Source organism: Psittacula echo (genome assembly GCF_963264785.1).
Source record: "Psittacula echo genome assembly, chromosome: 4".
Lineage (NCBI taxonomy): Eukaryota > Metazoa > Chordata > Aves > Psittaciformes > Psittacidae > Psittacula > Psittacula echo.
The window spans coordinates 37,614,049-37,629,837 of NC_137738.1; the positions used below are offsets into that span (position 1 = coordinate 37,614,049).

Consider the following 15,789-nt stretch of genomic DNA (forward strand, 5'->3'; position numbering starts at 1 on the left):
TATCTGAAGGGGGCCTACAAGGATGCTGGGGAGGGACTATTCATCAGGGACTGTAGTGAGAGAACAAGGGGTAACGGGTTCAAACTTAAACAGGGGAAGTTTAGGTTGGATATAAGGAGGTAGTTCTTTACTGTAGGGGTGGTGAGGCACTGGAATGGGTTGCACAGGGAAGCTGTAAATGGGCAATCCCTGCCGGTGTTCAAAGCCAGGTTGGACAGAGCCTTGAGTGGTACAGTTTAATGTGAGGTGTCCCTGCCCACGGCAGGGGGTTGGAACTAAATGATCTTAAGGTCCTTTCCAACCCTAACTATTCTATGATTCTATGATCTCAAATGAAATATTTCTCTTTATTTGATTATATTCTGTATCAGCTGGGGTAGATACATTATAAAGCTGACTTTATTATAGAGATGAGTCCAGAGACCAGAATACTCACTTTTGAAATTTTTTGTATATATGTTATATTAAATAGTGTTTGTCATGAAGGAGCAGATTTTAAACATGCTACACTTATTTTCTTTCTAGTTGATTCTTTAATGATGCAGGCAGCCGGTAGAGACTTTGTCACAACTTTGATCTCTGACCTTTATAAAAAAATCCCTCTTTCCATTCTTCAGGTTTTCTCAGTCATCCAACTTATTCTCCCCATTCTATTAAATGCAGCAGATGATTTAAAAAATTTCATTTGAGTGTATAAAAGTAACAGTTTTCCAAGCTCCAGGTGCAGAATAAAGATGACTAATTAAATGCTACAGGAGCTGCTGGTTGGCACATAAAGCTACAATGTGATAAACTGATATGAGTTACAGTAATGTGCATCTTTACTTCCTTGAAAGAGTGCATAATAAGAACTGATTTAAATATGTTCTGGTTTTAAGAAACATCCCATGTGTCTTCTTTGAAATTAGCTTTGCCTTCATCTGTTGGAACTATTAAGCTGATCTATGCCTTGAATTATTCTATGCAAGCCTGTACAATTCAAAAGAGAAAAAAAAGGCTGTAAATCAACATTGCATAATTTTGGAAGCCCACTTACTATGCCTGAAAGTAATTTTAAGATACAGTTGAAGGAAATAGGTGCTTACAGGATACACTAAACAGTGTAAATAATTCATGAATACCAAAAGTTTCTCTAGCTTTCTAATTCTTCAGGAGTGAAAAAGGCTGTAGCTACAAAGCATTTCCAACACATTTTGGAAGGCCTTGGTTTAGGCAAATCCCTTGTCTATAAATTCAGATGCTAAGTTAAAAAATGTTAGCTTGTGAGAAGTTTGTTTTTATATTAGAAATCATAAGCATCTCCACTGAAAAGAGGGCAAATGGTTTAGATTAACTTTGCATAACAGAATAAATGGTATATAATTTCCAAAGTTATAATGGGAAAAATATGTTTCATAGTTACTAAAAGAGGAACAAATAGATATAGAGTGTAAATAATTGGCTAATGGTTGTAAATCAGGGACCTAACACTTTTTGTTCTCTCCCTTGAGAGGATTGTGTTAGTGGGGCCCTGGGTTACTCTGCCGTAGTCAATTAACTTGAAGGATGTCCCTCATAACTGCAAAATGAATTCTGTGATGCTGTTCATAGTTGTTGCTTTGTGTGATGATGAATAAAACATTTCAAGAGTGTAGTTTTGTGAGCTCTTGTCCATCTGCCAGTGGAAGAATTCTTTCAAGTCTCAGAGGAGGATTTTTTTAATTATTCTTGGCTGGTGTTATTTAAGGTCAGCTCTGAAAACTGTTTGTGTTGACACTGCATCAGCTCACCAGATTTTAGGTTTCCAAGGTTTTCTGCTTCTTTTATAACAATCAAGAATGTCTAAAATTAGCGTTGGCTTCTCCAGGAATCTAAAATCCATGTCCTGGCTTATTTGCAAATGTATAGAACTTCTGGAAGTGTAGATGTTGCATATGGTCGTCTGTCACCTATTGGATTACTGATGGAAGTGAAGCTTGTATTTTAAACCATTACCTAATTTAGACTTGTAGTATAAATAGGGTGGTATGAATTACTGCCAAGGTTACATACAACCTGTTTTTGTATGATCGGTATAGCTTTAAAATATCATTGTACTTTTATAAATATGAAGTAGCATTATGTGGGAAAAAATAATTATCTATCTCTGTGCTCAGTGTTCACGTTTTCATTTCTCATCTGCATGCCCAGCAGGGCTCAAATAAATACTAGCATTCATGAGTTTACCTTATTAATAGGCAGTTTCAGTGACAAGTTTTCAGATGCCCCTCAAGTCTTTTGCCATATCATCACTTATTATTTATTTAATCTATGCCAAAACTCTAGTATTAATGTTCTCCTAATTTTCTCCCTGAAAAGTATAGCTAGCTACAGGGAAAGAATTCTCCCTCTAGCAGAACATGTGCTATGCTCAAAGCTCTACGAATGTTTTAACGATTTTCGTCCTTAATGACAAAAAAAGGTGTGCACCCATTCTGAGTGGCGTTGGGGAGATATCTTGCAAAACTAAATAAAACACCAAAATATGTTATTGCATTTCTTATTATATACAAATCTGTAATATGATAATCAAATTCAGTCTTGCAGCTTTTATGTTCTTTGCTGGGTTTTTATCACTTTTAGTCTGTAGTGTTCTTGTAGATGTGATTTTTTTTTCCAATGAAATCTTTCTTCAGTTCACTCAAGACAGGTGATATTTGAGCTCAAGATTAGATTTATAAGTAGGTTTCTTTTTTGTTCTGTTGCAGAGAGGTTTGCCTGGAAGGACAGGAGAGTATTGTTGATATATTTGGGTATTCTCACAGCATGTACTTTCATTGCTGTTTTTGTTTAGTGGCAGAAAGAGACAGAGAAATATATTGAATTTTGCTAAGAAACAAAGAATAAAGTTATGCAAGTCTGAGTGGATGTTTCAGAAATTATTTTTGCATCTGTGGCATAAGAAAAAAAAATATAAAGCATAATGTAGAAAGTCTATGGTGTGCTCAAAATACTCTTATTTACTACTAAATCACTTCAGTATTATGATTTCATGTACAAGATTTCTTTCATTCTGAAAGACTTCTTTTGTCAGGATAAGTTAATAAAGAATGCCATGGATGACTTAGAGTTGATGAGGGGCCAAAGTCTTAAATTCTTTGTGTTGTCAGCCTCAATTTGAACAATTTCAGTGGCAGGGATATAAAGAATTAAATACAAGGTCTCTTAGGTCAAACATGATAGAAGTTTTATTGAGGGTGATCAGGAGAAACTGATGAACACCCTATGTGAAGGTAAACAGGAGAGGGGAAAAAAGAAGTACTTCTAGAAAGATTTCCTACTTCACACTGAAGTTATCAATCCTCTCTGTTTCTGGCAACATCTTTGAAATTCAAGATTTTGCTTGTATTTTAATGATACATTCAGACAGACATTACTAACCAAAAGTCTTTAAAATGGGAAATTTTTGAGCCTTAATTGCACAGTAGTGATAGTGGCTTCCTGTCCTCCTCCTGCCCTGAGATAGATTCCTGTAGAGAGAATGTTTTCATGATTTGTAAATTATGGATGATTTTGAAGAGTCTTATTCTGACGTATGCTATGTGAAATTAAAATATTGATACATACTGTGCTGATTTGCAGGGATTCTTCAGGAATGTTACTTTTACAATACTTCAGTTTCTGTAAAAAAAATACTGTTTTTACAAAGCAGGGCTTCGTTTTAAATTGCATTTTTTGTTTCTTATTAAACATAGTATATACTGAATTCTGCATAGAATAGGGCTTAGTTGATTTATTTTTATTATTGCTATATAAAAGCATGTAGAGAGAACACTGTTCTGAAAAGGGTTATTTGTATAAAAACAGTGGTTACTGAAGATATGACTTTATAATGCAAGTTCCTAAATATAATGGAGGCTAGTGTATTTTCAGTGGCTAGTGTATTTTCAGTGAGTAGTTAATGTTAGTTTTGGTTTTTTATTTAATTTGGAGCAGAATTAAAGTGAGAAGGAATTGAAGGATTTGGGAAGATAAGGAGAATAAAGGAATAAAGCAGGAAAGAAGGTGGGGGGGATAACATTTTTCCTACTGCTAAGCTGAAGTCAAGAGGTAAGTGGGTTTTGTGTTTGTGGCAGTAAGAGACATACTGGTGAGAGAGAGAAAGTGGCATTTATGAGACATTCATAGTAACTTTTTCAACAGTTTTCTGTAGTGGAAATCACTCATTTTGTTGTATAATGTTGTGAACACTGACGAACTCCTTTTCTTAAGCTGGAATGGGGCCTGAGCAGGTTGTGTTAACAAAATAAGCCTTGATTTTGTAATGAGATCTAAAAAAAAAAATTATTGGAAAAATTAAGCATATAATTTTAATAATAGTTAAAGTACCTTCCTTTGTGTTTCTGTTGGTAGAAGGTAATACAAAGTAAAGACGCAAACCAGCTTCTTTCTAGGTGGGACAGATTTAAACTTAAAAAAACCTGAATGGAAGAAAATGGCCTGTAGGAAACATTATAGGCTACTACCTAGAATCATCGAATCATAGAATCATAGAATAGTTAGGGTTGGAAAGGACCTTAAGATCATTTAGTTCCAACCCCCCTGACATGGGCAGGGACACCCCACACTAAACCATGTCACCCAAGGCCTCATCCAACCTGGCCTTGAACACCGCCAAGGATGGAGCATTCACAGCCTCCCTGGGCAACCCATTCCAGTGCCTCACCACCCTCTCAGTAAAGAATTTCTTCCTTATATCCAATCTAAACTTCCCCTGTTTAAGTTTGAACCCGTTACCCCTTGTCCTGTCACTACAGTCCCTGATGAATAGTCCCTCCCCAGCATCCTTGTAGGCCCCCTTTAGATACTGGAAGGCTGCTATGAGGTCTCCATGCAGCCTTCTCTTCTCCAGGCTCAACAGCCCCAACTTTCTCAGCCTGTCTTCATACGGGAGGTGCTCCAGTCCCCTGATCATCCTCGTGGCCCTCCTCTGGACTTGTTCCAACAGTTCCATGTCCTTTTTATGTTGAGGACACCAGAACTGCACACAATACTCCAAGTGAGGTCTCACGAGAGCAGAGTAGAGGGACAGGATCACCTCCTTCGACCTGCTGGTCACACTCCTCTTGATGCAGCTCAGGATACGGTTGGCTTTCACAGTATCACAGTATCACAGTATGTTAGAGATTGGAAGGGACCTCAAAAGATCATCTAGTCCAATCCCCCTGCCAGAGCAGGAACACCTAGATAAGGTTACATAGGAATGTGTCCAGGCGGGTTTTGAATGTCTCCAGAGAAGGAGACTCCACAACCTCCCTGGGCAGCCTGTTCCAGTGTTCCGTCACCCTCACTGAGAAGAAGTTTCTTCTCAAGTTTAAGTGGAACCTCTTGTGTTCCAGTTTGTACCCATTACCCCTTGTCCTATCATTGTTTGCCATTGAGAAGAGCCTGGCTCCATCCTCATGACACTCCCCCTTTATATATTTATATACACTAATAAGGTCCCCCCGCAGTCTCCTCTTCTCCAAACTATAGAGACCCAGCTCCCTCAGCCTTTCCTCATAAGGGAGATGCTCCACTCCCTTAATCATCTTAGTTGCCCTGCGCTGGACTCTCTCCAGCAGGTCCCTGTCCTTCTTGAACTGAGGGGCCCAGAACTGGACACAATATTCCAGATGCGGTCTCATCAGGGCAGAGTAGAGGGGAAGGAGGACCTCTCTCGACCTACTGACCACCGCCCTTCTAATACACCCCAGGATGCCATTGGCCTTCTTGGCCACAAGGGCACAGTGTTGGCTCATGGTCATCCTGCCGTCCACTAGGACCCCCAGGTCCCTCTCCCCTACACTGCTCTCTAACAGGTCGTTCCCCAACCTATACTGGAACCTGGGGTTGTTCCTGCCCAGATGCAGGACTCTACACTTTCCCTTGTTATATTTCATCAAGTTATTCCCTGCCCAACTCTCCAGCCTGTCCAGGTCCTGCTGGATCGCAGCACAGCCTTCTGGCGTGTCAGCCACTCCTCCCAGCTTAGTGTCATCAGCAAACTTGCTGACAGTACACTCAATTCCCTCATCTAAATCACTGATGAATATATTAAATAATACTGGTCCCAATACTGACCCTTGAGGCACTCCACTAGATACAGGCCTCCAACTAGACTCCGCCCCATAGACTACAACTCTCTGGCTTCTGTCCTTCAGCCAGTTCGCAGTCCACCTCACTACCTGATCATCCAGGCCACACTTCCTCAATTTAGCTATGAGGATGCTGTGGGAGACTGTGTCAAATGCTTTGCTGAAGTCAAGGTAGACCACATCCACTGCTCTGCCATCATCCATCCACAATGTTATTTCCTCATAAAAGGCTATGAGGTTGGGCTTTCTGGGCTGCGAGCGCACACTGAAGCCAGCTCATGTTCATTTTCTCATCGACCAACACCCCCAAGTCCTTCTCCACAGGGCTGCTCTGAATCTCTTCTCTGCCCAAATGTTTGTTTTTAAAAAGGGTGGTTACACTTAACCCTTTAAAAAAAAGTCATAATTGCTGGAGAAAAAATACCTGAAATGAATTTCAAAATTTCAAATACCATGAAAATATCTTAAAGAATTTATATATATATAAAAAATTATTTATATATATATATGGCTCAATTGTTTCTGCATAATAAGGCTCAAAATATTTTTGTCTAATTTGAAGGATTTTTTTTTTTTTCAACTTATTATCATCATAGAAGTTCTAGTTATGTATCTTCTAAGTTTTAAACATATTAAATAGAGGACACAAATAAGAGGAAGTGTTTTCAAAGGAACGTAAAATACTTTTGCAGTTATTTCTAGCAGTTGTAAAATTGTCTTCTGTAGTTTCAGTAGATGGAATTTTATGTTATTCCAGCTGCCAAGAAAGAAAAAAGTGTGTTGTCGTAATCTAGGATATATTAGCAGTCCTGTTCATAGCAATAAACCCTTTAGTTTTACTTTTCTTTTTTTAGAAGTTAAATGTAGTAGTTTCTGTTATGTGTTTTTGAAACCTGCCATCACCATCTTTCTTGTGTTGAGTTCTTTAAGTCAATTCTGTAAAAATTACCCTTCTAGTCTTAATTAATTCATTGCCATTTCTGTTTTGTAAAATTTACATTTCATCTTGCATTCTAAATGACATGTTGGTTATTACTTATTCATAGATCTGGTCAGAGAGGTGAAAACAGAGAAAATGGTATGGTATCTGTTGTTTACAAGATCACGTTACAAATGGCATTCTTCTTTTCCTTCCCAAAAGGCACTGAGGCGTGAACTGAAGGATAAAGAGCAAATCATTCTCAATGCTGTGGACCAGGCACGAGTTTTCCTTGCTGATCAACCAATTGAGGGGCCTGAGGAACCAAGAAGGAGCTTGCATTCCAAAACAGGTCAGAAAATACTTACTTTTGGAAATGGTTAAAACAAGAGAAAAAGGACTTACATGTCTGTAGTACATATCTGATATCCTGATTATTTGGTTAGACTTCCGAATGTTCCAAGTCACATCTTGATTGCTTTTATTTCAAAGATTTAGCCTCAAAACATACTCTGCTTTACATGTGCTCACATTTTAATGGAACAAATAGAAAAATCTGAATTTCCTTTTCCAATTTTTGATTCAAAACACTAAAGTCATTATTTCTGTCTTTTCCTTTTTCTTAATAGGATAACATATGCACCTTAAGTGTAATCAGAATAGTAGTTGAAGGATGCACATACAATTACATAATTTTCCCCCACCCTCATAACCAAAAAATAGAAAAATATGCCAAATATCTGCGTAATTAACTCCTAGAATTATGTTTCTGATATAAGCTACAACATTATAAAATCTTACTTTCAATTACATAAGAATTGTTCTTGGTAAAGGTAGTAATCTATTTTTACAACAATATCAGTTGCTGTAAGACGTGAATAATTTACTGTTCTCTATAATTTTGCAAGATTATGCTATAGCTGCTTGTATCAGGAGTTAGGGCTTTTTTTCCTTCATACATCTTTCTATACATCTTTCTATACATCTCCATAGCAAACTTTTAAAGTTTCTTCAGTGGAAACTACTGATCTTTCCTGCATCTGTACTTTCTATTACTTCCTTGCAAATGTGGTTTCATATTCCCTAATTCAGCTTTGTAGATAAAGTTTGAATAGCTGCTGATTAAAGCAAATGAGTCATTTTTCCCTGTGATTAGTTCTTGTACCTTAGCTGCTATACTGTATCTTACTACTTCCTTTTTGAACTCCTGACTCCCAAAAAAATGATTTGTCTTTACTCTCAGACTTATTTGATACATTGCATTTCTAATGTTTTGGTCTAAATCACAAGCAACCCTGCAGTTGAAAAATAAGCAATGTTTGGTTTATATTTTCTCATTTTTTCACACAAAAGTTTGAAGTCACAGATTCTCCTCTCAAAAGCCATAGAACAACCCAACACAAATTATGCCAATCCATAAAATGTTATTAGTGTAAAATCTTAATTTTCTAGCAGGGGTTGATATAAGTGATTGAGTCAGTGCTGTCTGAAAGAGCAAAAGCAGACTTCAGAAAATGAGTTGCATCATAAATTCTTGTTTTGCAATCTATTGTAGTATTGTTGTTATTATTAGTTATACAGATGGCAGTGATAACAAAATAGCAGGGAATTTGATGACCGTGCTAAAGTGCATAACAATAATGGCCAGGCAGATGGTCTGTAACTGATGTATGAGTATCTCTTATCTAGTCATCATATTTGAAAAACGATCAAATATGTTCAGGCTGGAGAGTTTCATAGATGTGCATTGAACTTATTTTCCTCTTCTTTGTTCACACTCAGTAGTTCCATAGACTCTTGTTTTGAGCACGTGGTGTGTGGGTTAGTATGGGATACCAGCCAAACTCCCACCCCTCCATCCCCTCACTTCCTCAGTGGGACAGAGGCAGAAGATAGGAAGAAAAGGACTGAGAAAGCTCATGGGTCAAGATGGGGACAAATGTAGATCCATTACAAACTACCGCTGTGGACCAAACAGATTTAGCTTGGGGAAAATAAACTATTTATTGACATTTAAAATAAATATTTAATTATTGGTTCAATGGTGAGAATCAAAAAGAAAACACAAAAACCATAGCTTTCCTCCCCTCTTTCCTAGGCTCAACTTGACTCCTTTATTCCTGTCTCCTTTTCTCCTTCACTCTTGTTATGAAGACAGGTCTTGCTCAGCCTCCTCAACAGGGCAGCAAGTGGTGTGGGAAGGTGGTGCGTCTACAGGCAGCCTAGCAGTTTCTCACTGCTGCTCTCTTCTCCTCACCTCTTCTGGGCATTCCCTGGGAAGTATCTGCTGTGGAGCTGCTGTTCCTTCTCCTTGGACCCTGGTGTTCCCTCTGCTCTTTCTCCTTTTTGTTCCCTCCTCTTCTCTCTCTGGTGTTTTCTGCTGTATCCTAAATACATTCCCTAAGGTGCCACCAGTGTGGATGAGGGCCTCAGCTGTGCCCTATGATGGGTCAGCTGGAGCTGGCCATCCCTAGCACCTTAATTGCTGGCAACCCCAGCTGCCCCTCACAGAGACCCTGTGCACAGCACATAGCGGTACACAGCAGTGTACGGTCATGATTTGAACATGGGTTTGGCTTCTTCTAACATACAAGTAACAAAACCTTTGTAAGTCATAATCACATTAATTGGAAAATCACTATTTCTCAAGGTTAGTTCTCACCCATGTAATGGCAGGGGTGTTTAGGGGAAAGGGTTTTCTAACCTGCAGAGGGTAAAGTTGTAAATGATTTTTTTTCTGTTTTCTTCAACCTATCTCTCACCATCCACTAATTTATCTTTTCTTTTCGCCTCTTGCACTGTTGCAGGGACAAGGAATGTGAGAGATTTAGAAGAAAACTGATTAGAATCAGTTTTGAACTTGACTCATCAAGACGTATTTTAAGGACCTGTGCATACATACGTTCATTGTTCCTTCCAGAGAGAATATTAGTTATAGGATGTCTTATGATAACCCATTATTGTCTATAATATTCTTGCTAATTTCAAATATATCACAAGAATGTAAAATCAGGTTATGAGCAAGCCTTGTTTATTTTCTTCTCATCTTGGCTTTATGCCTCCTGTGTTGTCCTCTTACTGTACCCTGCAGTAACTGGCGCATTTAAACACAGTTCTTTAGCTTTCAGGAAGTGTCCTTCTAAGTTAAGCTTATCTCCCATCTGTCCTTTCTTCTGATTTTGTTTTGCCATGTTTCCACAGGAATAAAAGTGAAAAAGTGAGCTTCTCACTCTTCTTGCCTGTTTGGAGACTGATTGGAGCTGATTGATAAACCAGCAGGCCAGCTGCTGAATTTTATAGATGTTCAGAATAAGGAAATTGGAAATGCTTGCATTTTTAGCTTTCTTGTCACATGTCCATGATATAGGACAAAACTTAGATCTAAAAATTTAAATTATAATTCTCTATGGAATAGTTATATTTGTCATCTTAGATCCTTATACTGTTGATAAGGTTACAGGCTGTAGTGGCTTAAGCCCAGGCCGTAAATCAGAACCACGCAGTCTACTTCCCCCCGACCTTTCTTCCCTCCGCTCCTGGAGGGACGGGGAAGAGAATCGAAAGAATGCAACTCCCATGGGTTGAGATAAGAACAGTTTAATACCTAAGGTATAACACAAATCACTACTGCTATCACCAATAATAATAATGATAAAGGAAATAACAAGGAAGAGAATACAACCGCTCACTGACCGGTACCTCAACCCCACCCTGCAGTGATCCAGCCCTTCCGGGAACTCTCAGTTCTAAATCCTGGGCATGATGTGCTGTGGTATGGAATACCTCTTTGGCTAGTTTGGGTCAGGTGTCCTATCTCTGCTTCATCCCGGCTTCCCCTCCTCCCTGGCAGAGCAGGAGACTGACAAAGTCCTTGGTCAGGGTAAACATTCTGACCAGCAACTGAAAACATCGGTTTTATCAGTATTATCCTCAGACTGAAGGTCAAAACACAGCACTGCACCAGCTACTAAGAAGGAGAAAAAGTGACTGCTGCTGCTGAACCCAGGACAGTATCCACCCCTTATTCCATACCATTCACATCATGCTCAGATCACACATTTTCAATATACCATCAGTCCCATCTCAGTGCACTCTTTTCCTAGTGCACGGACCAATCCCTATAAAGCTGCTGAGTCCATCCGGTCCATGATGTTGGGCTCCATCTCTTGTAATAGTCTTTCAAAGCAGGAGAGGCTGTGTGCAGTGTTCACACTCATGAATAACCTGGGCAATAGTGTCTATTGATAAGTCCACCCCTCGATCATGAGTCCATCTCTATGTTGCATCTCTGCCCTGATGGCCTGAAGTGTTATGGGCCTACCAGGCTCAAAATAATTCACCCTCCCCTTCAGCAGTTTCTGCACCTTGGTGCTGGGGACTCCATACGGCTGCCTTCCATCTCCGATGCTTTCCCACAATACGGCAGGACCCATCAGTAAACAAGGCATACTGCTTTTCACTTTCTGATAGTTTATTATATGGTGGGGCCTCTTCAGCACACATCACCTCCTCCTCTGGTGACATTCCAAAATCTTTGCCCTCTGGCTAATCCATGATGACTTCTAGAATGCCTGGACGACTGGGATTTCCTATTTGAGCTCGTTGTGTAATTAGTGCAGCCCATTTACTCCATGTCGCATCGGTTGCATGATGTGTAGAGGAGACCCTGCCTTTGAACATCCAGCCCAGCACGGGCAACCTGGGTGCCAGGAGGAGCTGTGCTTCAGCGCCAATCACCTCTGAAGCAGCTCGAACCCCTTCATAGGCTGCCAGTATCTCTTTCTCAGTTGGGGTATAGCTGGCCTCAGGTCCTTTGTATCCCCGACTCCAAAAGCCAAGGGGTCGACCTCGAGTCTCCCCTGGAGCTTTCTGCCAGAGGCTCCAGGTAGGACCATTCTCCCCGGCTGCGGTGTACAGTACATTTTTTACATCTGGCCCGGTTTGGACTGGTCCAAGGGCTACTGCATGAACTATCTCACGTTTAATTTGCTCAAAGGCTTGTTGTTGCTCAGGGCCCCATTTAAGATCGTTCTTCTTCCGGGTCACATGATAGAGAGGGCTTACAATCGAACTGTAATTTGGGATGTGCATTCTCCAGAACCCCACAGCACCCAAGAAAGCTTGTGTTTCTTTCTTATTAGTTGGTGGAGACATTGCTGTTATTTTGTTGATCACATCCGTGGGCATCTGGCGACGTCCATCTTGCCATTTTATTGCCAAAAATTGAATCTCCTGTGCAGGTCCCTTGACCTTACTCCGTTTTATGGCAAAACCAGCTTTCAGCAGGATTTGGATTATTTTCTTCCCTTTCTCAAAGACTTCTTCCGCTGTATTGCCCCACACAATAATGTCATCAATGTATTGCATGTGTTCTGGAGCTTGCCCCTGTTCCAGTGCATTCTGGATCAGTCCATGGCAGATGGTAGGGCTGTGTTTCCACCCCTGGGGCAGTGGGTTCCAAGTGTACTGGACGCCCCTCCAAGTAAAAGCAAACTGTGGCCTGCACTCTGCTGCCAAAGGAATTGAGAAGAATGCATTGGCAATATCAGTCGTGGCATACCACTTGGCTGCCTTTGACTCCAGTTCATACTGAAGTTCTAGCATGTCCGGTACGGCAGCACTCAATGGTGGTGTGACTTCATTCAGGCCACGATAGTCTACTGTTAGTCTCCACTCTCCGTTAGACTTTCGCACTGGCCATATGAGGCTATTAAAGGGTGAGCGGGTCCTGCTGATCACTCCCTGACTCTCCAGACTACGGATCAGCTTATGGATGGGAATCAGGGAGTCTCGGTTGGTGCGATATTGCCGCCGGTGCACTGTTGTGGTCACGATTGGCACTTGTTGTTCTTCGACCTTCAGCAACCCCACAACAGAAGGATCCTCTGAGAGACCAGGCAAGGTGGACAGCTGCTCAATTTTCTTAGTCTCCAAAGCAGCAATACCAAAAGCCCATCGGTACCCTTTTGGGTCTTTGAAGTACCCTCTCCTGAGGTAGTCTATGCCAAGGATGCATGGAGCCTCTGGACCAGTCACAATGGGGTGCTTTTGCCATTTCCTCCTAGTCAGGCTGATCTCAGCCTCCAGTACAGTCAACTCTTGGGATCCTCCTGTCACTCCAGAAATATAGATGGGTTCCACCCCTTGACAGCTTGATGGCATCAGGGTACACTGTGCACCGGTATCTACTAGAGCTTTATACTTCTGTGGGACTGATGTGCCAGGCCATCTGACCCACACAGTCCAGTAAATCCGATTGTCCCCTACCTCTACCTGGCTGAAGGCAGGGCCCCTCTAACAGTCATCACAACGTTGGACACCTAAGTTGTGTTGAAAGGGATTATTCTTCGTTATCACAGGAGCTGGAGTAAAATCAGCTCTTCCGCTCCACCTGGGAACCTGCTCACCAGAGACTGAAGCTGCAGCTCTCATGGGATGATCAGCCTTGACCCTTGTTCTTATTTTCAATTCACGCACCTGTTCCTCCAAAGCTGAAGTAGGTTTTCCATCCCACTTCATCATGTCTTCTCCATGATCCCGCAGGTAAAACCATAGGGTGGCCCGTGGCATATGCCTTCTATATCTTCTGTCTTGAACAATAGGACGCCTGTTGTTAATAGCTGAGACATGTGTTGGTACGCGTGAGGAGCTGGATAAATCAGATAGATCGTCCCTCAATTGTTTGAGATCCTGGGACAGTTTTTCCACAGCTGAGATGATGGAAGGGGTGAGATTGTCTTCGAACTCTCGGAGTTTATGAATCATTTCATCCACTGTTAGTGGTACTACGTCATTCCAGGTTACTGTTGCCAATGAATGGGCATACGATGAGGGTGCATTCCATGTAAGTTTTCACCACGTGGGTCGTGTACATTCGACTTCATTTGGGTCTATGGGTATATCCCCGTTATTCGGTTTGATGTGATAGATCATCTCTACGATGGCTGATTCCCTCAGAGACTGGATGCCTTTGTCTAAAGTAGTCCACTTGGCCAAACGACTCATAACATCATCCTTGTATGGAAACCTTTCTTTCACAGCTGCCAAGAGCTGCCTCCAAAGACTTTTCTCTCTTGCAATTGCTTTGTCAATTCCCCCTTCTCTAGCAAGTGATCCCAGCTGCTTGGCTTCTCTACCTTCTAGTTCGTGACCATCGGCCCCATTGTCCCAGCATCGGAGCAACCAGGTGATGATGTGCTCCCCTGGTTGACGGGTAAAATCTTTTCACATATTCCGTAGCTCAGTTGAGGTCCGAGGTCGAGAAGTCACCTCTTCTTCTTCTTCTTCGTCATGTGATGATGACTCCTGATCAGATGGTGGCCTGGGTGGTGAATACATTGTTTCTTCATCTTGCTTCACCCTTCTTGCCTTTTTTGCTTTTTCTCTTGCGTACAGGGGCAATTGATATTGGTACGAATTGGTCCTCTGGTTTAGCTGCAGTCATTATCACTGTGGTTTGAGTAGCAACTGTACTTGTTGCTGGGGGTGGTGTAGCTGCTGTGCTTGGAGCTGGGGTAGCTTCGCTATCTGTTGCAGTTGAAGTTTGAGTAGCGGCTGTACTTGTTGCTGGGGTAGCTGCACTGTCTGTTGCAGTCGAAGTTTGAGTAGTGGCTGTACTCGTCACTGGGGCTGCTGTGCTCGGAGCTGGAGTAGCTGCGCTGTCTGTTGCTTCGCCCTCAGATCCAGGGACATTGTTTTCCTTTTGAAGGTGCTGGATAGTGTTGAACAAGGCCCGGTAAGCATAGGCAAATCCCCAGCACGTTGACATGATTTGTCCCTCTCTGGTATGACCAGGATGACAGCACACCTCATTTAAGTGTTTTACTAATTCTTCTGGATTTTGCACTTGTTCAGTGGTGAAATTGCAAACCACTGGAGGGGCCCACTGACCTAGATACTTGCCCATACTATCCCACACACCCTGCCACTCATGGCTGTCCAGCCTCAGGGAAAATCTCTCTGTCCCCCTATATCGTCGTCTAACCCCAGACAAGACCCAAACCTGACTCTGCTTAACTCTTGAGATCAGATGTAATGGTTGTGGAGAAAACACACTCTGTATGCGTGCCAACATGGTGATCCTCATCACAATCAGCAAACAGGTCTCAACAATATTAAAAGGCCACTCAAAAACTTCAAAACTCTCAAACGATGCTGTAAACGGTCTGGGAGGGGCACTGGGAGGGTAAGAGAACATCTCCTTCATAGGTTGACCATGCAGGAAGGAGAAAAAAGATGTGTAATTGCTAAGTACTTGTATTATATACTTCCCAAAGTATAAAGGTGGTGACCACACTGGGAACATAAGCCAGATCAGTTTCATGATCAATTTTTCTATTGTATTACAAGTCATTACCATAAAATACAATGAGACAATAACCTTAGCCCAAGCCCCACACTTGATAAACACTAACACAGCAAAAACTGGCTCTAAGTAAGCTACGGCATACTGAAACTGTGACATCAAGAGAAACAACTTTGACAGCCAATAAATTAGCATTGTGCCTTGGTCAGATCTGTCATTATCTCAACCCTTCAAGCCCCATGTTGGGTGCCAAAAAGAACTGTCGTGGTTTAAGCCCAGGCCGTAAATCAGAACCACGCAGTCTACTTCCCCCTGACCTTTCTTCCCTCCGCTCCTGGAGGGACAGGGAAGAGAATCGAAAGAATACAACTCCCATGGGTTGAGGTAAGAACAGTTTAGTAACTAAGGTATAACACAAATCACTACTGCTATCACCAATAATAATAATGATAAAGGAAATAACAAGGAAG

The 15,789-nt window shown here is 41.4% G+C and overlaps 1 protein-coding gene across 1 annotated transcript in view; it reads left to right on the forward strand.

Annotated features, from left to right (window-relative positions):
* The window catches only part of UTRN (utrophin), a 404,863-nt gene that overhangs the window by 307,699 nt on the left and 81,375 nt on the right, over positions 1 to 15,789 (forward strand). Inside the window, exon 61 of the mRNA XM_080615656.1 lies at positions 7,237 to 7,366. Within this exon, the coding sequence (XP_080471782.1) occupies positions 7,237 to 7,366 (130 nt within the window). The remainder of the gene's footprint in view (positions 1 to 7,236; positions 7,367 to 15,789) is intronic.